The following is a 27,767-nucleotide window of genomic DNA, read 5'->3' as shown; positions in this document are numbered from 1 at the left end:
CTGGTCTTAGTCATGTGAACGGATAAGGTCAACAGTACCTATTCGTATCACATGGGCAACTATATATAAATCTCTCTTCATATCTTTGCTGCTCAGATCCTAAGAAAAGAAAAAAAAAAGTAAATTAAGACAATGAATGTACTGAAAATAATTAAAATTTCACTTCAAAACCTCATAATCATCTGTTTTTGTTACTTTTAGCATATGTTATAGGTGGGGAGGGGGACTAAAGCACACAGTGGTTTAGTGGTTTGTAAGATTCCTGTGGCCAAAGTGTGAATATCTTATCTGCCTCTGGAAGTTATTTTATTGATAATACTTTCCCAGCTTTTATTTAGAATAGCCAACAGATATCTACAAGAGTTCTCACATTAGAATTCTTCATAATATTGCCTTATCCATGTTTATTTGAACATCATTTTATAAAAAACATTTTGTAACAAAAGAAATGTTCAATGCAGAACAAAAAATGGAAAACACCAATAAGCTTATTAATGACTGAGATTTTAAAATTTTACTCTTTACTAATTTTATGTTTATTCTGTGATCCACAATGATTATTATGCACTAGATATGTTCCCTTGAGAAGAGACTAATTTGGCCTTAGTGAAACCTCAATAATTTGATCTCCATTTCTCCATCATTTGTACTGAAGTATAAAGCTGAAAATAATCTTATCTGGAAAATTCTAAGGGCTTCCTTTAAGTAAACGATCTGATCCAATCAGTAATTTTTAAAACTAAAGTTATTAAAATAATTTTATACATTAAATTATTTATGTTTAGAACACCTTTCGAAATAAAGCGTTCATTTATGGGTACGTATTTCACTTTAACACGTTGTACTTAAAATAATAAAACGTTAATATATACGCTGTTTCAGACTTCTCACCAGGTCAGCTTGCTGCTCACTGAGACACACTGTTGTGAATTAATGATATTGATGGAATAACCTCTGTCCTTAATGGACAGTTTCTCAAGATTTCCCTTTTGCTTCTAGGAAAAGGTCCCTTACTTAGTTCCCTGTCTTTCCCATCTTTCATCTCTTGACTGGTCCCGATGTTGTCTCTTTTTAAAAAGGCAGGGAAAGGGACAATCAAGTGACAGTTATAGTTTCAAATGAGCTTTGCAATCCAGAGTCCCCATGTTTGCTTTATTTTTATACCTTGTTGCAAGGTTAGGACTTGGGTAAGGCAAGCAAGGCACCCAAGGTGCAAAGTTTAAGGGGGTCTCACTCTCAGGAAGCTGTGCTTTGCTTGCCTTACTATAGACCAGCTCTGCCCTGTAGAGTGGCCCTAGACATATGAAAGGAAAGGAGACATTAAAAAGTAATGTGCAATGGTGAAATTGAAACTTTTAGATTCTAGATGGTTATGACATTTCACCAAATTCTTGATGGAATAACAAAGCGTGCTTATAATGAAATAGGATACAAAATAATTTAAGATAAATGTGTATCTCTGGAATCACAAAGAAATATTTTTACATGAAAGTTGTCGTTTGAAACTGAAAAAGGGTGGTTCAGGCTCCATCTTACCACTTCCTTTAATTTAGAAATGGAATTTAAAATGATACCTTCAAATATCTCTGTATTTTGACACCCATTAAAATGGTTACTAAATAACAAATAAAAATTTAAAAAATCCACATTACCACTTCTTTGCGCTTTTTTAGGGATTGAAACATGTCTACTTACTGAAAAATAAAGAAATTTTTGACACATTTCAAAATGAAATGGTTCCTTCTACATAGCTTGGAATGTGTTAAGCCAAACTATCAAATAACCAGTATGATGATTAATCTCTACATCTACGAATTCAAGTCAGTTACCAAAAATGATCAAACACTAATCAGATCAGTTATACACATGAGCACAGGACCTCTCTCTTGGTTCTAAGTGAATGAAAGGAAGAAAACTGAATTATAATTTATGGTATTTTCCAAGTAGATAGAGTAGGCACCCTTTCTGACCATTTTGTATTTGGTACCCAGAACTCTCTGTGGTATTTATTTTAAGTCAATAATATAAAATGGGAATAATTGGTGCAAAAAATATTTTATGTGAAATTATTATTCATAAGTCCCACATAATTTCAGTGTGAAAGCTATCTTATTAAACATAAGTACGTGGTTAAACACAGTTACCACAGAGTTAGTAAACATTCACTGTTTAAGACTAGGTACCAAGTGTGGCTATCCATGTTAAAATACTCACAAGACCTGTAAAACCAAGATGTGAAGAGGAATTCCCACCATTCATTTGGTGAGCTGAGTTTGAATTTAGATTTACCCTCTGGGGCATACTCTCCAGTCCCACATAATTAAAAGCTGGTTCCCAACTACATGGTAGTTATAGGGGAGTGACTCAGGGCTCAGCATCTTGGACTCAGTTCCTGATGTTCCATTTGAAACATGGAGAAGTCAACTCACTTTCCTGTGCCTAAACTGCCCTTTTTCTGTAGAGAAATGGGATTTGCAAAAACAAAACAAGGCCAATTTATTCATGCTTATGCTACAGAAGAAGCAGAAGCTATAAATAAATGTAGAAAATATAATGCCAATGAATGCAGGGAAAAGAACACAAGTTAATTTTCTGAGTTGGTCACTCAAATATAACAAAAAATAAACATATTCATTTACTTTTATAACAAATCATTACTGGGGCCTTCATATTTGCCAGGGACTGTGTGTGAAGCACTGGATGTCTACTAAAAAAGTAAATTCACAGACATGTTCTCACACGTTCATATACATAGCCATTGTTTACCATGAAAGTTAGGAAATCACTGTATTAGACATTCACATAAATATGAAACACCTCCTTCTGGATAAAATTCTTTCTGGACAGGAAGCTCTGAAATCTGACAAGGTTAGAAAAAACCCCGATTTTACAGAGAACAAGGTTGAGTCATGAATAATGTGCTGGTCTATAATGTGGCTCTGAAGTCTGCTTGAGTAATCTTGCAAAACCACTCAGTTTGTAGGCCTCCCTCTTCTTGATGCTAAAAGGTAAGCTATCAAGTTGGCACTGACCATAGCTGTGGCTGCATTTTCTTGCATTACTCTCAAACTCTGTAGCACCTATGTCAATCTGGAAAACTTCTTTAGCTCACAGGAGGAACTCAAGTCTTAGATGAGAAAATAGGTTCCACCAAAATTAATATTTCTCATTGCTTAAAGTAAAACATGAAAATCCTGGATAAGAAAATCTTGTGAAAAAATTTCATGTGCTTTGTAAAAATTTCTCAAATCATTCTTTAGGATCTTAAAAAGCAATCCAGAGCTGTACTGCAAAGGGAACTACAGAAGTGGTATTTTTAGCAGCCTTGTCTTCCCATTGTGGCAGAATAAGAGCACATGAATGTTATGTGCATCTCTGATTTATAAAGTCACAGCTACAGCTTAGGCCTCTGGGCCCATATAGATAATTAAAATGCTACAAAATGAAAATTTCAATTTACTGTAATTACATTCAAATATCATCATAATTAAGTTCATTTTTCAAGAGACAAGGACCACACTCATCATATTCAAGGACAGCCATACATACAGCTCTATTCACAATGCCAGAGAACAAGGAAGCAGTGATTTCTTTTGGTGCTTTATCAGAGAATCAGGGTCTAGAAAAACCTCCTAAGGTCAGTGAGGCATTCTAGGCAGATGGGTGTCTTTTTTCTTCCTATTTCTATTTCAGAAAGGTGGCCACAGAGGACCACTTCAGTGTTTACACACTCTCACTTCAGAAGCTCTTTCCCAATATCCTAACCTAAATCCCAACTTGTACTCTTTCCCTCGTTCTTTTCCTACTGAAGGAATAGCGCTGCTTTCCCCAGACAAAATCATCTCAACTCCCTTAACTGTCTTCATGGGTCTGCTTTACCTGCTTGGTCTTCCTGCATCGTCTCCTAGAGTTTGAATGCTGAGCTCCAAGATGGGCTAAAAAAATCACTTTAGCTTAACCAGACTTACAAATGTTTCTGTACATCTGGAGAGTTTTCAACAGAAACTGTCCCTGAGAACATGGCTTCTGATTCTGCAGTAATGCTGTTTGAAGCTTTGAAAGATAAAGTTGTAGTAAATGAACAAAAAAGTCATGTACTCGCCACATATATGTGGTATCAGTAAAACAGGTAAACAAATCCAGTTCTATCTTTCAGAGAAAGCTACATATACAATGCCTAGAGAAATCCTATTTGTGTTTAAGGGGTACATTGTAAGCTCTGAGACACCTGACTGTAACCCATCAATCACACACCCCACACCAGGGCAGAGGCACTGTGAGACTATCACACCTCCTGGCGTTAATGGGTCTTAATGTATCTCACTAATACTGAAGCAGATCAAAGACTCCACAAGAGTCAAAACTGGTTTAAAATTATAACACAGTCTTGTTTTCTCCTTCAGCAAATAAACAAAGCTGCACACTAGTTTTCTTTAAATAAAAAACATTTAGTAACTCAAAATCAACTTGAGGAATACACAAGGCAATGTGGTATTATTAGGCTGAGCACTTGCCAGAAGCAGATTACTATGTCTTCTCTGAGCTGATGAGTTTGTGGTCCTGGAGACCATGAATGACTACATCGTTATTCGGAAAAAATGAAAGTATATAGATCACAGTAGGAAAAGACCCTCTATTTGGATGTAAGAGAGAAGAACTACTTAGTTTGTCTCTCTTTATATGCACTCACTAAAAAACTGCAAAGCTGTAAATTTGGTGGATGCCTTTAGAGACATTATACTTCTACATCAGAGAAATTCCAAGTGGCCTTGAATAAGAATAGTAAGAAAGACTTCTTCCAGATTTTGTCTGTTATATTAAATAGCTTCTAAAATCTACATTAGTAAAAGGTATTTGACTATATTTCTTTAATAAAAATTCGATTAAAAACTATAGCTGATTTCAGTTTTCTTTAAATATTTCATTAAAATCTGATAGAAACATAAATCAAGCCCTAATCTCCCCAGTGTGTAAGAATAAAGGGAGGTAAGAATAAATACTTGTTTCCAGGGTGACAATATCCACATAGCCGGCCCCTGGGTAGAATCAACAGCAGAGAAGGGAAAGAGAATTTGCACATACTGTAAAAAGGGCACACATTCGTTCTATCTTCTCTGGATTCCTTGGCCCACCATTCTTGTTCAGTCTCACCAGAAACCGCTCACTGAAATGTAGGAGAGAGAGACAGAAAAATGTAAGGGACCATATGCTCCAGAACAAATAAAAAGGGCATTTATAGAGAAACCCTAAACACTGTCAGAACAGCTCTTAGTGACAGGCAAGGCCAAAAGTACATGTCTAATGTCGGGACACTATTTTTCTTGCCAAGCAGCATGCAACGGACACTACCAACTGCCTAACAGCTGTTGCTGTTTCTCTGCTGGCAGCAGCTCTCCTTTCCCTAAAGGTGTGTGCTCCCTGAGAGGAGCAATGAAGACTGTATCTTCTATTATTTTCCAAATACCCGCACAGCTCCACTCATAACATAGGCCCATAACAAGCATATATATTCTCTGATGTGAACACTCAGATCATAAAAATATCCACCATACTTGAGCCAAAACTATCTATATTACCCAGTTTACATCTTCCTATAGAACTTTTAAGAATCATTTCAGGACTAAGAAAAAAAAATGTTACAGGGACTTAGAAAATTTTGAGCAAAAAGTCAAAGAGAAATAATGTGTTATAACTAGAGCTGCAATCAGAATTTCATAGGGCCATTAAAACATTCTATTTCACAAACAAGACAGGTTAACTCTAAAAGTAAATTACTGGGTTAAAAAACCAGAGATACAGTGTTTGTGACATCCGGAGCAGTGTCTCTTCATTCTCTTACTCCTGCCTGCTCCTGCCCAGGCTCAAATTTTTCTACCTCTTCATCCCAAGGCTCCCCATCAACTGCAACAGGGAAACTGAGCCATGGAAAAGATCACATTTCTAATCAAATTAAAATTCTAAAAGTAATTTACTTGTCCTGTGCTCATAGTCATGTACTCGCCACATATATGTGGTTTCAATAAAGAGGTCAATATTAAAATATTGTCCTAGAATTATAAGATAGAATATCAACTTTCTAGGTTGCTTACTTTGTTCATGTGTTCATCTGTTCATTTAGTCAACCAATAGTTATTAAGTTCTGTGTGCTAAACGTGGGAATACAAATGTGAACAAGATACACACAAGGTACTTTTCTTCATAGAGCTTGTGATCCTGGTAGACAATTAAATATGCAGAAATGAAGCTAAAAAAGATTTTTTTCTGCCAGGGGTTTGGATGGCAATAAGGAGAGAATGCTCATAGAAGGAGCAGGAAAAAGGGCTTTGGTCAGAATCCCGAGGGATGTTGATATTTAGGGGAAAAATAAAAGGTAGAACTAGCCAAGTAGACACATGGGGACAAATAGAAAAGCAGGAAAAATAAGGAGGAGGTGGGATGCTATGTTAGTCAAGGGAAGAAAATGTCTGAAAGCAGGGTGGGGAGGGGAAGAGGGGTTGGTGAGTTCTAAGGTCAGTGAGAATCACAGGAGACAAACACAAGAATGTCTCGGAACACAGACCACTGTGATTCCTGCAATAACAGTTTTAGTGCAATGGTAGAGAAAGAGCCCAGTGTGAGGAGGAAGAAGTGAGAAGGCAGGAATAGTCTAGACTACTTTTTAATAAATGGCTGTGGAAATGTAGAAGTGAACTTATAGTTGAATGGGCATATTGGGTTAAGGGAGGTCTTAATATTTTTAAAGATTTTATTTATTTGAGAGAGAGAAAGAGAGAGAGAGCAAGCACAAGCAAGGGGGAGGGGCAGAGGGGCTCCCTTCTGAGCCAGGGAATCTGATGCGGGACTTGATCCCAGGACCCTGGGATCAAGACCCGAGCTGAATGAAGGCAGACGCTTAACCAACTGAGATACCCAGGCACCCTGAGGGAGATCTTTATTAACATGTGGGATAACCCTTATGTTTATACTTAATTGTCAATAAAGCCACCAAAATTCAGTAATGGAGCACAGTAATTTCAATGGTGTTTCAGAATCCAAATGAAAAAACTAAACTTTAATCCTTGCTTACAAAGGGTTAAGTTGCCTAAATGTAAGAGCTAAAGCTATAAAACTGTAAGAAGAAAACACAGGAGAAAAATGAAGACAAGTATCTTTGTATATTTTATTTACATTTGTATTTCCACATTTAGCATAAAAGAGAAAAATCTTTGTGATTTCAGATTACTAAGTGAATATCATGAATCACAATAAAATGGTAAACTGAACTTTATAAAAATTAAAACCATCTTTTCTTTGGGAGACATTATTAAAGTGAAAAGACAAGCTATGGACTGAGAAAATATTTACAAATACTCATCTAAAAAAGGACTGTATTAAGAACATATGGAGTTCTGAGAGTTCTTTATAAGTAACAACTCAATTTAAAAATGGACAAAAGATCTGAAAAGATCTTTCACCAAAGAACATACAGGGATGGCAAATAAGCTCAAGAAAACATCATTAATCATTAGAGAAATACAAACTAAAATCACAGTGAGATACCACTACACTCCTATTCGAATGGCTAAATTAAAGACTAAATATACCAAGGGTTGGTGAGAATGTAGAGGAACTAGACCTCTTGTAAACTGCTGAGGGAAGTGCAAAATGGTATAGCCAGTTTAGAAAAGAGTCTGACAGTTTCTTATAAAGTTAAACATATACTTATTATATGATCTAATCATTCTGCTCCTAGGAGAAATGAAAAGTTATGTCCACACTGAGACCCGTATGTGAATATTTACTGCAGTTTTATTCATAATAGCCAGAAACTGTAAAGAACACAAATATTCATCATGAGATGAATGGAATATCCATACAATGGAATATCCATACAATGGAATATTACTTCACAATAAAAAGAACTACCGAGATATATAATAACTTGGATGAATCTCAAAAACACATACTAAGTGAAAGAAGCCAATCAATCACAAAAGACCGTATATTGTATGCCTCCATTTACATTATAATCTAGACTAGGCAAAACTGTAAGGAAGGAAACCACATCAGGAGTTGTCAGGGCGAGGGAGGAGGGCAGGGACTGACTGCAAAGGTGCATGAAGGAACTTGCTGGGCTGATGAAAGCTTCTACTTCTTGAATGTGGTGGTGATTCCACAACAATAAATTTGTCAAAACTCACCAAACTATGTTTTAAAAAGAGTGAATTTTTACTACATGTAAATTACAGTGCAACAACCTGACTTCAAAAAAGGACAGGGCACACTAAAGAACATTTATTTCTAATAGGACAATGTTTATAGATGATAAGATACTGAAGGGAGGAAAGAGAAAATAATTGGCAAAGGAAAAAGAAGTTCCCACCTCCTTGGGAAAACAGAGAAATCAAGGAAAGAACGAAGGAGGAAACAACAGGTGTGGATACAAATAAGTCAGCAGTTTTAGAAGTTGGGTGTATCAGAGAAACAGGAAACAAGAGCATCAAAGTAACATTTCTCTGTCTGTTACTGTAGTTATCTATCCTAACTAACATGTATATATGCATTCAACCACCCAGTTAACTCTTTATTTATTTATTTATTTATTTTCAGTATAACAGAATTCATTGTTTATGCACCACACCCAGTGCTCCATGCAATACGTGCCCTTCGTAATAATACCCACCACCTGGCTTCCCCAACCTCCCACCCCCAGTCCCTTCAAAACCCTCAGATTGTTTTTCAGAGTCCATAGTCTCTCATGGTTCAGCTCCCCTTCCAATTTCCCTCAACTCCCTTCTCCTCTTCATCTCCCCATATCCTCCATGTTATTTGTTATGCTCCACAAATAAGTGAAACCATATGATAATTGACTCTCTCTGCTTGACTTATTTCACTCAGCACCCAGTTAACTCTTAACTTGATGTAGGAATAGAAAAACAGTTTTTTTAAGGAAGTTTATGTCTTTTTCAGAGAATTTATCACTACTGATGAAGTCCCAGAACCTAAGTCAGGTTCGGTGGGGTGAGGAGGTTCGGAGCTGACGACTAAAGAAAGAATTCTTAAGACGTCATTGGTGCAAAATGGTGGTTTATTAAAGCACGGGGACAGGGCCCGTGGGCAGGAAGAGCTGCTGCCCCGGGTTGTGAGGAGTGGTTGGTTATATACACAGGAGTTGGGTAGGTGAGGACAAAGGGGTGTTCAGAAGGGCTATTAGGGCAAAGAATACTATCAGGATATTGAAGGCTTAGTTGCTATCAAGTAAAGACAATTGGAAGTCTTTGAAGACAAGTGGAATGTTACATTCCTGCTATCAAGCATCTTGTTAATGAGATTTAAGTTTAGAAGAAATTTAACTTTATTTACTTTTCCTTCTACTTCCACCTCCTTTGGTTTTTATGGAGGGGAGGGTAACATTAGGCTTGAGGAACTGAGTTCTGTGTCTTTGGAAATTGGGCTATTGATAAGGTAACTTCTTTGTTGTAATCTCAAGGAAATTTGCAAACCAAGGGAGACTCCTGTCTTGCAGGATTGTGATCTCAGCAAGTTAACTATTTATCATTTTATGGCAGTCAGGGGTGCCTGAGGAATGCTACACATATGGAGGGGAGCGGATGAAGAGGGGGGTGCAAGGCGCCAGCTTTTGCTTTGTCCTCAGCCAGCCTCCTGCTCCCTCATCAACTACTTCTGCATTCTTTTTTTTTTAATTTTTTCTTTTCAGTGTAACAGTATTCATTGTTTTTGCACCACACCCAGTGCTCCACGCAATCCGTGCCCTCTCCAATACCCACCACCTTGTTCTCCTAACCTCGGAACACCTGCAACTGTTCTCATTGTCATATTACCAATCTCTCAAAGACAGACATCTACCACGCAGGCTGCTGCTGGAGCTGCTAGACCCACAGAAAGGTGTCTGGTTTGGAGGAGCTAAATCAAGATCTGGTCCAAAGATAAAAGGTCCAAAGATAAAACAAATTCCAGAGTGGATAGGTCCAAAGATAAAAGGTCCAAAGATAAAACAAAATCCAGAGTGGATAGGGTTGCTGGCCCTATCAGAACCCAAGAACGTCTCTTTCCCCTCGACAGTGAGAGGAGGCCCCTGAGTTCTCACAGTGCCCACACGACCTTCACATGTCCTAGAGCCTTTCATGCTTCTGTTTTCATCTGACCTTTACAATTTGTGAAACCGAAAATAATTGGTTTTTTTTCCCCTTCATTTTATATGGTTTTGGATACATATCTAGTTATTTTCTGTCGTGCTAGCTTCTCCAATGGGTATGACAAGCAAATGATGTTTTCTTCTAACATTCAAACTATTTGAAAGCAAACATTGGATAGCCAATGTTTCCTGAAGTGGTCGAAAAAAGTGGGAAACACTGTAGTAAACACAGTTAAACAGGTTTTTACCCACTAGGACTTCTCAGAGGTTTAAAATGTTATGATGTGTTTTGATACCAATGGGACAGATGACATTTGACCCCGCAGGGAGCTTTTCTGGCAATAAAGGCAATGGAGTCTGTACAGAGTTTGAGAAATTGGCCAATGAGAGCTACAGCAACCACTCATATTTCCCAAAGGTATGAAAGGAACTGTGGTCAAAAGAGTAAAATTTAAAATTTATTCATGAGATTTTATGAACATCCTCTATAAGAGAGCAACAGGGAAGTTTATCTCTTAAATAATATGGGTGATAAAACTCCAATTCTTTCAAAAGAAAGAAAGAGATAATGTTAAGTTCTTACTTTTCATAAGCAACATTATAAGAGAACTGCTCCATATTTAGTGGTTTTTATGATGAGCTATGCACGAACAGTATATGAAGTTACATTAATTTCAGAATTTCATTATTATTGAGCAAATTGCTACAAATGAATTCCATAATTTGAATCTGTGGCAAGTCTAAGTGTCCCAATTTTAAGATCACTTGATTTTATGAAGGTTCTAATTCACACACTCATATACATTTCCATGGATAGTAATTCATGCATCCCTAGAGCAAATGTTCAGTGGCCATCAATAAGATCCCAGCCTATATTGAGGCAGAGACAGTCTCTGATACTTAGGGAGAGTATTTCCTGAAGACTCTGTTTTGGAAATACAAGCATCCTCCTCAAATAAGTTCAGAGGAATTCTCTCAACTCTTCCATTTTAATCTTCGTGTTTCTCATTTGTTCCTCTGTGGAGATGGACGGCAACTACTTAGCAACTACTATCTCTTCTGTGATAACCTCCCAGGTGCTGAAAAACAGACAAGGAGCCCCAAGGCCATAGTACATAGCACAGTGCGATAGATTAAAAAATCTCTAGTATTTCCTCACAGATTCATTTTCCAATTTAGCTCACGTGGCTTTATTTCTCAAGTTCTTCAAGTTTTCCCACTTTCATTCTGAAGCACAAGAGCAGAAATACATAAAGGGGTTTCATAAAGGCAAATCAGTACTGTGGTTTTCAAATTTATATTTAGTATCTGCTTTTCAACAAAATCTTACACTGTTCAATATATGAAAAATCAATAAAGAGCTACTTAGGTTGAGTAGGGGAACTGGAGGGGCAGGGGGGAAAAATCCTCCCTACTTAGGCTTCTCTCCTAACCACGACCTGTCCCTGAGACACTTCAGGGCTCCAAAGAACACATTTATAACTATTATTACAGTTCAAGGATTTTTTCCAGCCTTCTTTCCTCCTTTTCATTCATTTCAACAAGCGTTCATGAACCTTCACCGTATTCCAGAAACTGAGGTAGATATTGGGAAAAGAGAAATGAAATGGTCCCTCCCTATCCTCAAGGTTTTGAGTCTACTGGGAGAGAGGCACAAATAAACCCCAAATTGCAACATAATGTGAAAATGCTATAATTATACAGAAAGGGGCTACTAACAAGTTCTACTGGGATGAGGATAGGCTGCCCAAATGGGATACAACAAAGGACTCTTGCAGTATTGCGAGGCTTACAGCATTTGGTGAGAGGTAGTTAGAGATGAAGAGAAGAGGATTCTAGGAGAGTGCTCCAAGTGCAGACTCTCAGAGGGCTGAGGTATTTTGATGGTGGGAAGGCTCCGGGCAAGAGTTAGGAGGGCAATGGAGAGCCAGGGAGTGGTCAGAGGTACTATGCAACACAGAGTGGACAAATCCAGAGTGGACTTAGCTGTGAGGGTTCTCCAAACTTGGCTATTATCAGGAATAACTGCCAGCCTATGAAAATACAGATTCCTAGACCCCATCCCAGGTCTTCTGGATCAGAATCTCTAGAGGAATAGACTCAGAGGACTTCTGGGGAGAGTGTAAGAATCTGCCTTTTTAAGCAAGTTTGGAAAACCCCATTATGGGCCTTAGAGAAGCTTGGAAAGTTCAACTAGGAGAAGCACTGTTGACCTCCTAAGTCTTTTGAATGATCACTTGGGCTGCGGTGTTGAAAGCAAGTTGATAACATAGAAAATACTCCAAAGACAATGGGAGTAGCCCCAGCAAGCTATGATTCAGTTTGGAAACAGAAGAGAGGAAAATGGATGTGAGATGTAAGCTGGCCACATATAGCAATTGATTGGATGTGGCAGTCAACCAGAAAGTTCAGATGCAAATGCTGAATTTGAAGTCTCTGTGGGATGTGTAGGTGAACAAAAAACAGGCAGATCAAAGCCCAAGTCTGAAGTTCAGGGAAAAGACATGGGTGGGAGGTGGAGCTCCGGGTACTCATCAATTTGCTATCACAGTAGCAACAGCAGCCACTTAATGAATATCTTTTATGTACTGGGCATTGTTTAAAGTATTTCTTTTCTTGCCTAATTATATTTAATACTCATAACAGATATTTCATCTTCAAAGAAACAGAGTCAGAGGGGCAAAGTTCTTGGCTTGAGATCAGAGGGTAGAGAGAGAACAGTAAAAATGAAATTCTAATCTGAATCTGTTTGACTTGGGTAGAGAGAGAACAGTAAAAATGAAATTCTAATCTGAATCTGTTTGACTTCAAAGCCCTTACTTTATCTATATTTCATCTTATGAACTGAGCACTGGAAAAAGAGTGGTGTGGGAGAGGAGGGGGCTTCCATGGGTAATATCCAAACTACATCTTGCCCTAGAGATACACAGTGTCTGTGTCACATAGGCTCTCAGATGTGCTGCCTGAAGGAAATCCAGCCATAATCCCCATACCTATATGGGACATTTGACCCCTCTGATTAGAAAATTTATGCCAAGCCCTCATCCCGGTTCTGCTAGTGGCCCCCTAGTCTGTTTGAAGTTAACGGCCCTCCCACTCAGTCACACTGAGAAGTGATGGGAACAATGGTTTGCCTGATTTGGAACAAGCAGAGACTTGAATGATAAACAATCCAAGAAAACATATTCTTTTCATTTTCTTTAAAGTAAAAGAGACATAGGAATAAACCTGTTATCACATATCCTTGAATGTTTATAAAAGCATTTTTCTAATTATACAGCCCCTAAAGGGTCTTTGGAAATCATGCAATTCTCATGAAATTGAACTAAATGGTAACTTTATGATCAATTATGTGGGAAGTTACAGTTGTTTTAACTCTAATGATTTATGCTCTCACCCCAGGATCAGACTCCCAAATTTTAACAATAGAAAGCATGTAGATGAATAAATGGGGGTGCAATGAGGGTGAGGTTCTGTTGACAGGAAGGCACAACAGGTCATCTTTGCTGTCTCCAAAATTCAAGTCAAAGTGCTTCTAAGAAAAGTGCACATCCATGTGGGGAAGTTGGGCATGGAGGGAATGACCCTGCCTTCTATGTGTTTTGCTAATTCATCTGTGGGGTCTAAAGAAGTAGCATACTTTTATATTTCTCAGCTGTAGGTCAAGCAGTCTGACGTATGATAAGAAAGTAACCATGCTAGCCCTTGCTGCCAAATAAGCAATGTTTGAATAGTGGTTGCTTCTCTGTATTCAGGAGAAGTTCTTTTGTCTGGTGTAGACAAATGCTCCCTTCATAGGTATGTCCTTTGTAACTTCCCAAGAGTAATACAGACCTAGTAGTTATGAAAGAAATGATAAACACATTAATAAATGAATGCTGAAAAAAAACAATTTAGCTAAGAACACTTTCATTAAGTGTATAGAAAGAATGCTACTTAGTAATTTATCTGACTGCATTATCATAGAAAAATAAAGCATTTAAGAGCAAATCACTGATAACATGACTTAATTTTTTTCCTATTTATTTATTATAATGTTTCCCAATTTATTTATTATGCAAACTGGAAAGACTTAAACAAATGCTAAAGTGTGGTTACTCCCTAAGACTTCATAGAAAAACAGTATCTTGGCAGTAATACAGAAAAATGACTAACTTTTATGAAAAGTTATGCAGCAAGGGCTAGCATGGTTACTTTCTTATCATATGTCAGACTGCTTGACCTACAGCTGAGAAATATAAAAGTATGCTACTTCTTTAGACCCCACAGATGAATTAGCAAAACACATAGAAGGCAGGGTCATTCCCTCCATGCCCAACTTCCCCACATGGATGTGCACTTTTCTTAGAAGCACTTTGACTTGAATTTTGGAGACAGCAAAGATGACCTGTTGTGCTGTCCTGTCAACAGAACCTTACCCTCATAGTGCAATCATGGTATTTCCTAATGGATAGTCTACTAACTAGAAAAAGATAACCTCAAAAATCCATTCTTTCACTGGTAGGATCAAACTGTAAGCAAAACAAACTTTGAGCAAACATCACTCTCTCCTGGAATTCAGTGCATAAAACTTTTCAGTCTTCACAATTATGCTTCTGAATTTCTACACAGCCTAATGGAAATGAAACAAACACACACCAAGGTTTTGATCAGGATGAGAGCAGTTATCAACATGTGTACTATATTTTATAGAGCTTATCACCTTTTTCTCATATGGCACTTCATGTGATATGTGGCAATTTGGCAGGAATACTCCAAATTTTCATTGAAAAGAGTATCTTCTTGACCCTGCTCCCTTCCTCTATCATGACCTACATTTAAACTGATAATCTTTTGTTCTGTGCTTTCTAGCTCTTTGTTTAGAATGTGAACATTTTTGTCTTTTAAATTTCATTCTTTTACTCACTACACATATTCTTCTCTGTTTGGCATGATATAGGGTAAGAAGAATATATATTCACAGATGGAAGAAAAATCATAGCATTTGCCTGAGGTTTTTCATGGTCTGCTTTCACACACACGCCTACAGATTTGGCCTTTTATAACTCCGTAAGTTCCCTAAGGATACCAGAATACACATTATTTATACTTATTAACTTGTTCTTGTCACTATTTCTGCTGCTGTTTCTGTGCTTCAATGAGGCAAAGTTTTGTTGTTTAAAATATTATATGTCTCTTAATTAAGAGGGAACCCTGATGGGAATAGTAGAGCCTATAGAAACCAAAATAAATACACACAGGAGAAACAGAAAAATCTTGATCATTTTCTGAGTGGAAGCTAGAAGACTGAGCCAACTTGAAAGCCAAATGAATATTTAAATCTGTGATGAGCATGTGTTACATGCAAATAATGGATCATTGAACACTACATCAAAAACTAATGATGTACTATGTACATCATGTACTATATGTTGGCTAACTGAATAATAATAATAATAAATAAATCTGTCAGACATTCTATTAGACGTTTTCTAATCTTTTTTTTTTAATTTTTAATTTTTAATAAACATATGTTTTTATCCCCAGGGGTACAGGTCTGTGAATCACCAGGTTTACACACTTCACAGCACTCACCAAAGCACATACCCTCCCCAGTGTCCATAATCCCACCCCCTTCTCCCAAACCCCCTCTCCCCAGCAACCCTCAGTTTGTTTTGTGAGATTAAGAGTCACTTATGGTTTGTCTCCCTCCCAATCCCATCTTGTTTCATTTATTCTTCTCCTACCCACTTAAGCCCCCATGTTGCATCACCACTTCCTCATATCAGGGAGATCATATGATAGTTGTCTTTCTCTGCTTGACTTATTTCGCTAAGCATGATACGCTCTAGTTCCATCCATGTTGTCGCAAATGGCAAGATTTCATTTCTTTTGATGGCTGCATAGTATTCCATTGTGTATATATACCACATCTTCTTGATCCATTCATCTGTTTTCTAATCTTTTAAAGAATAAGACTGAGAAGGGACGCCTTTTCAGTGGCTCAGTCAGTTAAGCCACTGCCTTTGGTTCGGGTCATGATCCCAAGGTCCTAGGATTGAGTCCTGCATTGGGCTCCTTGCTCAGTGGGGAACCTGCTTCTCTGTTTCTGCCTACCACACTGCCTGCTAGTGCTCTCTCTCTGACAAATAAATAAATAAAATCTTTAAAAAAAAAAAAAAAAAAAAAGACCGAGAAGCCCAGGAATAATCTCAAGGAATACCAGCAAATGAAGGTTTCCTAAGTACTAAAACTTTAAAAGTATTTAAAAACTCTAATTTTTTTCAAGAAGTTTAAATTATAGGAACAATGTAACTATGTCAAAATCTTTTTTATTCTCCCTTAATATGGGACAGTTAGTGATATTAATTTTTAAAATATTTATTTATTTGAGCGAGAGAGAGAGAGTGGGCAGGGGGAGGGGGAGAGGGAGAGGGAGAGAGTAAATATCTAGCAGACTCCTCGCTGAATGTGGAGCTAGAAACAGAGTTTGATCTCATGACCCTGAGATCATGACCTGAGCCAAAACCAAGAGTCAGATGCTGAACTGAACCATGCAGGGGCGCCTAGTGATACTATTTTTAAAACAATATTATAGGGGCACAAGTGTAGCTCAGTTGGTTGAGCGTCTGCCTTTTGTTCAAGTCATGATCCCAGGGTCCTGGGATGGAGCCCAGCATTGGGCTTCCTGCTCAACAGACAGTCTGATTCTCCCTCTCCCTCTGCTGCTCCCCTTGCCTGTGCTCACTCAATCTTTCTCTCTCTGTCACAAAAATAAATAAAATCTTAAAAAATCCCAATATTATAGTAACATAGCTAATAAAGTATAAAGACAAGATTTCAACTTAGGTCTGGATTCTCCAAAGCCTATACTCATTCCAACTGTCTTTTTAAATATATACTTAAATAGTGAAAATAAGAACATTGATCAAAAAGAACTAAACCAACTTGAAGGTAGCTACATGTCTCTAAATATTACATATCCACAAATATACATTTGTGTCCACACATCCGAGACTACAAAGGACTCTATTGTTCTTAATATTCCTATTTTGTTTCATGTGTTTCCCTCCTCTCAGTACTCTGTGCACACACACACAGACTCAATCTATCCTTTCTGCCAATGATCTTGCACAACCAGTTCAACAGATCACTCAGTCCATCAGGTTCTATCTTGTGCTATAGAAAATGGTAGCCACTAGCCGCATGTAGTTTATTCATATTAAAGCTTAATTAAAATTAAGTGAAATTGGAAAATCACTTCTCAAACTAGCCGCATTTCAAGAGTTAAATAGCTACATGAAACTAGTGGCTACCAGGTACACCATAATGTTCTGCCATACACAGAGCATTTCTATCATCCTATAAAGTTCAGCATTTTCTGTGAGGGGTCGCTGGAACAGAAGATCCTGTACTACTGCATAGCAGCACTATTCCAAGTTACAAAATTACAATGCTAGAAACACTAGAGCCATCAACAAACCATAAGAGACTCTTAATCTCAGGAAACAAACTAAGGGTGGGAGGGATGGGGTGGCTGGTGATGGACTTTGGGTAGGGTATGTGCTATGGTGAGAAAAATAAATAAATTTTAAAAAAAGAGAGAGGAGAAGGGAGTTGGGGGAAATTGGAGGGGGAGACAAACCATGAGAGACTATGGACTCTGAGAAACAATCTGAGGGTTTCAGAGGGGAGAGGGATGGAAGGCTGGGTGAGCCTGGTGGAGGGTATTATGGAGGGCATGTATTACATGGAGCACTGGGTGTGGTGCATAAACAATGAATTCTGGAACACTGAAAAGAAATTTAAAAAATAATTAAAAAAACAAAAGAAATATCAGTGAGCAGGTCCCATGTGATCTGCCCTTTGGCCCTTTCTGAACTTTTTGCTGGGAGTGAGACAGTCTTGAAAGCCAGATATGTGTCTAGAGTACTTGCAGTTTCATGAAAGAAGGTGTACTAAAGTCAGAGATTTGCTCTATCTGTGCTTACGACTGGGACAAGGGATCTGGCAGTTTCTGAGTACTTTGATCAGTGTAGGCTATGTAGTATTTTTCAGTAAACATAATCTCTTCTCTGCATTTACGATATTGTAGCACAAATTCACCAGACATGTTAAGAGACTTAGCTATCTCTGTCCTGCCAGCCAAAGTACTGTAGGGCACTCTTACAGCACAAACACAGTCAGGGTTTACCTTTCCCAAGTACTGTAATGTATCTGCTATAGAGTGAGGTGGGCCAAAAATGAATGAGCAGATTCTGAAGTCAAGGTCCTCTGAGAACGTGTCCAGGTTATCTTCAGTAGCCTTCCATCTCTAGGCACTCCAACCTCCAGGTCAGCCTGAATTATCTCTCATATATACATCTTCTGCAAATACAGCTTGAACTAGATGACTTCCTTTCTTAAAAAAGAAACTTCAGTGCTGCTTCAGCTCTGTAGATGCTCATAAGCTTCCACCTGGCAGTCCAGACCCTCTAGCATCTGTCCTCTTCCTGTCTCCCTAAATTCTTCTACTTCCATCAACATACCTTGTTCCAGGCCAGATGGATCTGCTTGCCTTTCTTAAAAAGTATTCTTTTTTCACTGCATCCTATCTCCCCACTTCTCTCTTCTGCTCAAGGCCTGCCTATCCTTTGAGGCCCAGCTCATGAAGGCTTCTGTGGCCCTATCAGTCAGAAAGGATCTATTCCTCCACTAACATCTAACCATTTATGGCAGTGCCTCTTACAGCGTTAGAGCTGGTGTGTACATATGTGACAACTTCACTGTGCAGAAAAGAGTTAACACAGCAGGACTGAGACTGCTGTCTTAGAAAGGTATGCTTACAAGATCAGCCTTTGGCTGCCATCTGGGAATTCGGTTCTCAAAGAGTTTCCAACAGTTAAGGGTGGCTCACTGTGCCTAGACTGCTTGTGAGGGGCACTTATCTTACGCTGAACATTTGCTCCCTTCTGGGAACTCTGTATATGGTAAGTAAAGGGTGCCTATGTGACAGCGCCCTATAAACATTGCATGCTGAGTCTCTAAATGGCTTCCTGGGGGGGGGGGGCAGAAACATTGCACAGATATTGCTGTATTTTCACTGCTGAAAGAGTGTGTTCTGGGTGATCCCCTCATGTGAGGGAGAAAGCATAAGTAAGCCTGCACATGGATTCTTTCAAGCTCTGCCTGTGTTCATCTCCCTTATGATCCAGCTCTGTATCCTTACTATGTCACTGTAATAAATCTCAGCTATGAATATAGCTATATGCTGAATCCTCAAAGTCCTAACGAATGGCCCCTAGGGGTTGCGCTGGGGATTTCTAACACATTCTTAAAGTCCAGTGTCCTTGTCTGTAAATTAGCAGGGACAGAATCTCCTGCAGCCCTCAAAGAATCAAGCATAGAGGCTTACAGCTTATAGAGACTTACTAAATAAAAATAAACTTGGCCTAATAATGTCTTCTTGACTTCTAATGACTTTACGTTTATAAGGACAACACAATTAAAATACCAAGATAGCTGAGAGCAAAATGAGAAACAATAAATGGGTAAATTTCCCCACAGAAGTTTCCTATCTTTACATGCACAGCTTTTTCCTGCTTTAAAGGCTCTCAAGAGCTTCACAGCAATAAATGAATATTCTGAATGTGCCTGCTGCTGCATATGGCTCTGATGACATCTTAGTGTCATGGAATCTCTGCTGTCCTGTCACCAGGCAAAGCTGGCAGAAATCCCGCTCCTTAGGTCCCAGGGAAGGCTGCCTGCCAGGTGTCTAGCAAAAGTAGGGCCTCTGTGGTGGGAAGAATCTTTGCAGGGGCAACCGACTTTTATTTGCCCTTCCTGTCTTTCACAAGCCCAGCTAAAGAATATAAAGAACACCAATGTTTAGATTCAAGCACAAAGCTTAAATATGTATAATAAAGATGATAACTGTGAATATTTACTGAGATCTACTATCTTCCAGGACTTTGTTCTAGGGACTGGATTGTCAGTTTAATTAGGGAGACACTACTTCTTTTTCCCCTCAAACAAAAGGTCTCACACATTTATTACTGAACCAACCTACTGGTGCAGCAGCATACTAACAGAGAAAAATAATCTTCTCAACAAAACTTCTCTGTTGTTCAGGAGCAGTGATGTTTACAGAGTGATATGATATGAGCAAGTGACAATGCAGCATAAATATGCATGCCACCTCATGTGTGATTCCTTATAGATCCAGTTTGGTGGCTCTCCAATGTCCCCTCTTGGAGTTGTACTTGATTTTATTACCAGTTTTCATCCAAATCCACTGGGGAATGTGATGAGTCTCCTTTTCTTTCCTGGTCAGGAATCACCTGATCCTGAAAATCTAATGAGAAGATAGAGCAAGGAACGGTCAACCACACACACCAGGATGGTAGGGAAAAGACAAGATACTTCTATTTTAGAGTTGAAGAAATAAAAGCACAGTGGGGTTAAGCAATCTAGCTTATTTGGCAGCACTATCCATGGTAAGGTAGGTAGGCTTGTTCTGGCAGGTGTGTGAGTTCAGAGAGTTTAAGACAAGGGCAAGAACAAACTTTAGAGGTCAAGCCCAGGAATCCTGATAAGTCCTGACTTACAGGGTTGAGGCAGGAGAACCTCAGGCAGAACTAGGATTGGGGATGGACGAGGGTCAGTGGGAGAAAGCCATAGACTTGCCGTGGCTGACGACACCCTGGTCAAAATCAAAGAGCAGGCGGATGGAATGAGGTGGTGGAGGCCAAGGCGTAAGTGCTGAGATAGCACAGGTCTTTTCCCAGAGTGGGCTGCTTTTTTCTTAAAGGGGAGTTCTCAACTTGGGATCAGACAGTTTCAGAAGCTCTGTATACCCTCAGAAGCAGGATGGAAAGGGGTTATGTGTGTTGCCTCTGTGCTCACACACTCTTCTAAGAATACAGTACCAAAGGATTTGGTACTCCTCCTCCCTGGTTTACTTCTGTGTCTTCATTCATCCATAAATCTTCCAAGCCCATGTGAGACACCAGGATGCTCTTCTGGGCAGCAGGCAGCTCACTGCAAGGTGATTCCTCAGTATCCTCTCTAGCCATACTTTTTGACTTTTGGCCCTACACAAATGTCACTAACCAGTTAAGATAAACTGGGTTAACTGTTATTCTGCAGCTATCCATAGAGTCAGCCTTATCAGTTTAAGCCTTAATATATCCCACAAGTTTCTTTTTTTTTTTCAAGATTTATTTATTTAAGAGAGAGAGAGAGATTGCTGGGTGTGGGGGAAAGGCAGAGGAAGAGAGAGTCTTAAGCAAACTCCATGCTGACTGAGGAGGCTGATGTGGGATTTGATCCCACGACCCTGAGATCATGACCTGAGCTGAAACCAAGAGTGGATGCTTAACCAACTGCACCACCCAGGTGCCCCTATCCCACAAATTTCTTAATGGAAGTAAAAAGATGTTTCAGTGCAAAAATTCAAAGCAAACTAAGAAGTAAAACAACTTAGATTTGGGGGTTTCTGGAGTAGATAAATGTTTAATTTTGATGTCAGTGAGTTTTTCCCATTTTTCTCTTACATCTGGGCTCCTGATGTGCTTCCAGTGATATAACATTCAGACATCAAGAACCTGTATCTCAAGGAATTTCTAATGGAGAAATCTGCCCATTGTTTTTGGAAGGTATGCTAGGCAGTCACTAAGTACAGATCCCTTGGTTGCTGGAATCCATGACTATGATTAGGTCTCCTTAAAAGTTTCTGATTTCTATCTTCTGGTGATCCTGCAATTCTGCTTGGCTATTCTCTCATGAACCCCTGTGATAATATGGTATAATGGAAATAAAGTGGGGGGCAGACCAGGACTTGAATCCTGGACTGGACACTAGTAAATTTTTCATACCCACACTAGATGCAGGGACTGAATTAGGTGACATTGTAAAGCTTCTGACATGGGGCTTGACACATCACATGCACTCAAGGAATATTCACTTGTGTCCCTTTCTTTCTCTCCTTTCCTACAGAGACTGATCCAAACTGTCACATTTTTCCTTAAGCCTCACTGGAAAACAAAATTCATTGGACATGGATGTCTTCCAAATTTATCATAGTCTAATCCAACTTTTTGTGATTCTAGGCACGTCCATCCCTCTTCCCCAATCCCTGTGGGACCACGCCTCGTGGCACCATCTCTTCTTCCTATCGTCATGCTCCCTTCTAAAAGCCCCTTCAGCTCTTGTGCTCTTTCCTACCGAACATTTTGAGTATCCTCATCCCTGTCTCTACATTTCTGCACTGTGCATTCACTCCTCAATCAATTGTTTCTTCTTATCCAATGGTTAAAACACATCATTTAAAACCTCCCCTGGCAATCTCCAAATTCAATGGTTTTTGTGTCTCAATGTAATTTAAAATATCCACTGATTCCCAAATCTGCTCTTTGGCTATAAATTCTCATTTTTCCTTGTAGTACTCATAGGTGAGCCCAATCTCTCTCCTCTAAGGCTAAATTCTATTGCAATGGTCCTTACACCCATCACAATGGTCCTGAAAGTCTGCCTTACTGTCTTTAACAAGTGTCTGAGTAATTTTTTTCTTCTTCAACAAAGCCCTTACTGGCTATCAGTGGATATCCCAACCCGGGCTCTGACATCTCTGGCAGATGCTTTCTATTGGTTCTAACAGATTGTGATCTGTAGTAGCTGTACTTGAGAAGACTATAGAAGTTATTTAAATGATCTATTGGATCAGTATGGAACAGTAGATCCTTTGAGAACTGTTTTTTGTTGACTAGCAACTGGTGGGAATGAGCAGGCCAAGGTGCGTAGCCAAGTAGATGCTGGGACAGAAGTGGGAGTGACTAACCTGGCCGAATCACTCTACCTGTGACTTTGGCCTTGAAGCAAGAGTATAAGTGAGGGAAAGGAGAGAATGTCTTTTATCTAAATTCATCTAGATTCTACACAAAGTCACTTTTGCAACTGTAGACTTAATGCTGGAAGGCCATCTTGAGAGTTTATAACAAGTCATTAGTTCTTTTGATAAATGTTGCCAGTTCACTGCAGGCTCTCTAACATTTTTGGTCAGTACATATAATACTTTAAAAAAGAAGTGAGGAAGGGAATAATTTGTGTGTATCATGGCAATTTTCTAGTTTTCAATTGAAGTGGAAAAACTTGTTCAAAAGTTATTGCCACTTTATTCACAAAGGATTTTCCTTCTACCCTAAGTTATGTTTTATTTAGTGTCTTGATGATTTTGACCTCTACAATCTAGCAATTTTCTAAGAAAGACTAATTAAACTTAGCCACACAGGCAACTCTTTACCATTTTGCATGATACCTGAAATCATACTCCCTTAATGTGGAATTAGCTCTTAAGACACCAAGAACACATAATTTAGAATGTGAAAAAACTAAAGACCGAAACAGTTCTAGGAATCTCCCATTATTGGGAATATTTTAGAATTCCATTTAATTTATTTATGGCCTTTTTAGTTATACTTCTTTGCATTATTTTATATATCCTTAACTATTTATGGCAAATTTAGAGTTCATATTTTCCCATATTACATTAAAGGTAGAAAATTTTTAACTTTAGAGGTTAAATTACCACTCCCCACCATACTTTCTGCTATGTACTACATGTACACACATTATAACACCTTTAAAATGTTATTTTTGCCTTATATATTTAATTTTTTTAAAGTTAAGAGGATAAGTAGACTTTTATATTTACTCCCATATTTACCAATTCCATGGCTCTTCAATCATTCCTGAAAATGTGAGTTTCCTTCCAATTCCTTCCTTTAGCCTGAAGAACTTCAGTTAGCATATCTTGAAGTGCAATTCTGCTGGTGACATATTCTCTTAGTTTTCCTTTATCTGAAAATATTTTTATTTTGTCTTCATTCTTGAAGGACACTTTCCATTAGATATATAATTTTGTGTTTGTTCTTCAACACTTTAAAGATGCTTTCCTACTGTATTCTGGTCTCTATAGTTTCTGATAAAAAGCCCATGATCACTTGAATTGTTTCCCTGTATGTAATGTGTCAATGTGTCATTTTTTACCAGTAGCCTTTAAGATTTTCTTTTTCACTGGCGTTAAGTAGTTAGACAATGATGTGTCATTTATCCTGTTTGGTGTTTGATAGGCTTCTTAAATCTGTAAATTTATGTCTTTCACAAAATTTGGTGAAGTTATTTGCCATTATTTCTTCAAATGTTTTTTCTGACCCATTTTTTTTTTCTCTTCTCCTTCTGAAATTCCAGTGTGAGCCTTTTGAACTGATCAACTTAAGGTTTTGTTGTTTGTTTTGTGTCAATATTTTTCTTTCTTCTTTATACTGGACAATTCATATTGGTATTTAATTCACTGATTCTCTCTGCTATGATCTCTTTTCAATTAACGTCATCCAGAGATATTTTTATTCCAGATATTCTTAATATAGATATTTTATTTTTCAGTTCTAAAATTTCCATTTGGTTATTTAAAAAGAATTTTGTATTTTTCTGTTGAGATATTTACTATTTATTCACTCATTGTACATGTTATAACAGCTATTTTAAAAGGCCTGTCTGATAATTCCAACATCTGAGTTATCTGAGGATTGGCTTCTGTTGAATGCCTTTTTGCCCGAGCATGGGTTACACCTTCTTGATTCTTTGTATGTCCCAAAATTTTGGACTGTATCCTGGACATTGCAATTGTTATGCTATAGATGCTTAATTCTTTAATCTTCTTTAGAGGGTTAGTTAGTATTTTTCTTTTTAATAGAAATTAATTGATTAGACTTAATCTGTAATATTTCTCCTGTGATTTGTGGAGGTCAAATCTCAGTTTCTTTTAGCCTTAAATTGCAAGCTACCATGAGTTTGCCTTGCCTATTTGTAATTCAGGGATCATCTGCTGACATGGGCAGAGTTCATATATAGAATTTGGGATTGTCCATCTCCTATTCTCTCCTCTCCAAGACTCCTTGCAGTGGTCATGCTTGCCCCAGGCTCCATCTCTTGGTTCCTCAGGCTAAAAATACAACTCTGTTAGAGTTTTAGCTACCCCATGATGCTTTTTTTTTTTTTAAAGATTTTATTATTTATTTATTTGACAGACAGAGATCATAAGTAGGCAGAGAGGCAGGCAGACAGAGAGAGAGGAGGAAGCAGGCTCCCTGGGGAGCAAAGAGCCCGATGTGGGGCTCAATCCCAGGACCCTGGGATCATGACCTGAACCCAAGGCAGAGGCTTTAACCCACTGAGCTACCCAGGTGCCCCTACCCCATGATGTTCTAAGACTATACTCAGACCAATACCATAAAAGTAGGAAATTCACCATGTGTTGGTTCCTTTCTCTAAGTTTTTACTCCCCTCCAATATCTTCCTGCTTTTGTTCATTCTGTGGAATGTTAAGGTGATTGTTTTTTGGTTTTTAGCCAGTGTTAACAGGAGATTGTGGGAGGGCTAGTCAGTTAGGAACTCACTCCATCATTCCAGAAATGAAACCAGCACAGTTCTACCTTCAAAAGACAACAACCCAAATCCAACCCACCCTCATTTCTTATCTGTCTATCTAGTTTACTTATTTATCCTTAAATGACCAAGGGTGAGGAAGCTAGTTACTATTTCATCCCTTGGCTCCACCTTATTAATCTGGAAGTCTTTTTTTTTTTTTTAATAAGAAAATTTTTTTCCTTAAAGGTTTTATTTATTTATTTGAAAGAGAGAGAGACAACATGAGTGGGGAGGGAGGAGGGAGGCAGAGGGAGAGGTAGAAACAGACTCCCTGCTGAGTAGGGAGCCTGATGTAGGGCTCAATCCTAGAACCCTGAGTTTATGACTTATGCTGAAGGCAGACACTCAACCTACTGAGCCACCAGGTGCCCCTGGATGTCATTTTGAGATTCACTGATGTGAGGATGGTAGACAAGGGGTCTTTCTCCTGGAAGATAGCCCCATGGTATATTTACCTTCTTAGTAAGGTCTATGCTGACTACTTTATTCAAGATAGCAAGTTCTCTCTTATAGTTACTTTTTATATTTGATAACATTTATCCCTCCAAATATACTATGCAATCATACACACACACACACACACACACTCTCTCTCTCTCACTCTCACCACCAGAATGTAAGCTTCATGAGAGCAGGAATTTTTGTGTGTTCTATTTGCTGCCATCTCTCTAGAGACTATAACAATGAGAGTACATAGTCAGTGCAAAATAGATGTCTGATTCATAAATAAATGATTATACCAATCTACTATAACTTCTACCTCTGATACCCCTTAATTCTCCACAAGCAGAGGATTTTTTGTGAACTTAGGTCAGAAAAATTAGTCATTCTTTTCTACATTGCACTGTGCATTATGGTCTAGACAGAGCAGAAGGCAAATTTCTTCTAAACAAAGACCTTCTTAAAGAAATTGACTATTTCTTTTACTGTTTTCACCTAAACTCTAGAGGACCCTGGACTAAAAATTTTCTTTAGCCTGATATCTAGACTCAGAGCATAATAACCTTTGGTAACTTCTGATCTTATTCTCAGATGAAAAGAGATATAGATTATAGACCAAGGTATGTACCTAAAGTGAAAGTTTCACTTTGCCTACCCCTTAGCAGATTTTCACTTTAATGTTTCTGAACAGGACCCGATGCCTTGGGCATATATTTGAAAGCATGTTGGGATGGTTTGGCCACTGGAATGGAATATTTTTGGTTAAAACCATATTTGCATTCATTCTGTATTTTCAGCTTTGTGTTATATAAGAAAATATATTAATGAAAAAACTTACAAGATAATTGAATTATATGTAAATTCACTTAAATATTTGTGGGTAGGTTTCTCCATCCATAGGACACAGATTCCTGGCTTTCTTTGTATGATAGAGAGTGAGCTAATTTTTAATTTCCATAAATCTCTGTAATTTCCAAGGAAGATATGCATATTGACAATGACAGACTAGAGAGCAGAGTAGGAAAGGAAAGTGATGTTGTCAGTCACCTGAGCCAGGGGACTAGATTCTCTTATACCTGCTGGGACACACGGAAAATCTTTGGAGGGAATGTTGCATAGTGAGCTGGAGGCTATGTCCCAGACCAGGTTAAGGCAGACTAGACTATACCATGGGGCCCTAAGTGACAGGACTAAGACTGAACTGCATGTCTCTCACTGGCTGCCTGAGCTCTTGCCAGTAAGATCCAGTTGCATTGTAAAGACAGGACTTTTTTCGCAGAGAGAAGCAAAACTGTTTGATTTAATAAACAAAATTCTCACACATCATTTTAAAAGAAAATTCATCTCCAGAGCATCTGAGATTTTCACAGAGGCAAATTATCTCATTTGGGTAGAATGCTGGACTCTCAAGGAGAGTTCTGTACTTCAACTACAGAAGCAGCTGATTTTCAAGAAAAAGTTAATTCTACGCAAGGGTATTTTGAATGCTGAATAAACTCCACGAGAATAAGAAATGAAGCATTTTAGCTTGCTTTGCACAGCAGCCATGAGAGGATAGCTAACATAAGTGTTTTCATGTGATAATCAAGAAAGATTAAGTTTTTGAGGGCAAGTTTGTGCTCCCAAGGCCTAGCAGAAAGACCTGGCATAAAGAGGACTCTTTAGGGAAAGCCAGTTGAGTGATAAAATCAATCATTGGTACCCTGAGACTTCAGAGCACTTCGCTAAATTGGTAAAGGGCCAGCAA

The 27,767-nt window shown here is 38.4% G+C and overlaps 1 protein-coding gene across 6 annotated transcripts in view; it reads right to left on the bottom strand.

Annotated features, from left to right (window-relative positions):
- DOCK3 (dedicator of cytokinesis 3) overlaps positions 1-27,767 on the bottom strand; it is a 562,865-nt gene that overhangs the window by 121,622 nt on the left and 413,476 nt on the right. For all 6 annotated transcript variants that reach the window (XM_032320930.1, XM_032320975.1, XM_032320941.1 and 3 more), the window contains exons 10-11: positions 5,083-5,164; positions 39-99 (exon numbers count right to left, since the gene is read on the bottom strand). In XM_032320930.1, coding sequence (XP_032176821.1) covers positions 39-99; positions 5,083-5,164 — 143 coding nt within the window. The remainder of the gene's footprint in view (positions 1-38; positions 100-5,082; positions 5,165-27,767) is intronic.

The sequence above is a fragment of the Mustela erminea genome, chromosome 1 (genome assembly GCF_009829155.1).
Source record: "Mustela erminea isolate mMusErm1 chromosome 1, mMusErm1.Pri, whole genome shotgun sequence".
NCBI lineage: Eukaryota > Metazoa > Chordata > Mammalia > Carnivora > Mustelidae > Mustela > Mustela erminea.
Note: the sequence above shows the minus strand (reverse complement) of the source record. Positions and strands in the feature narration are given on the sequence as shown.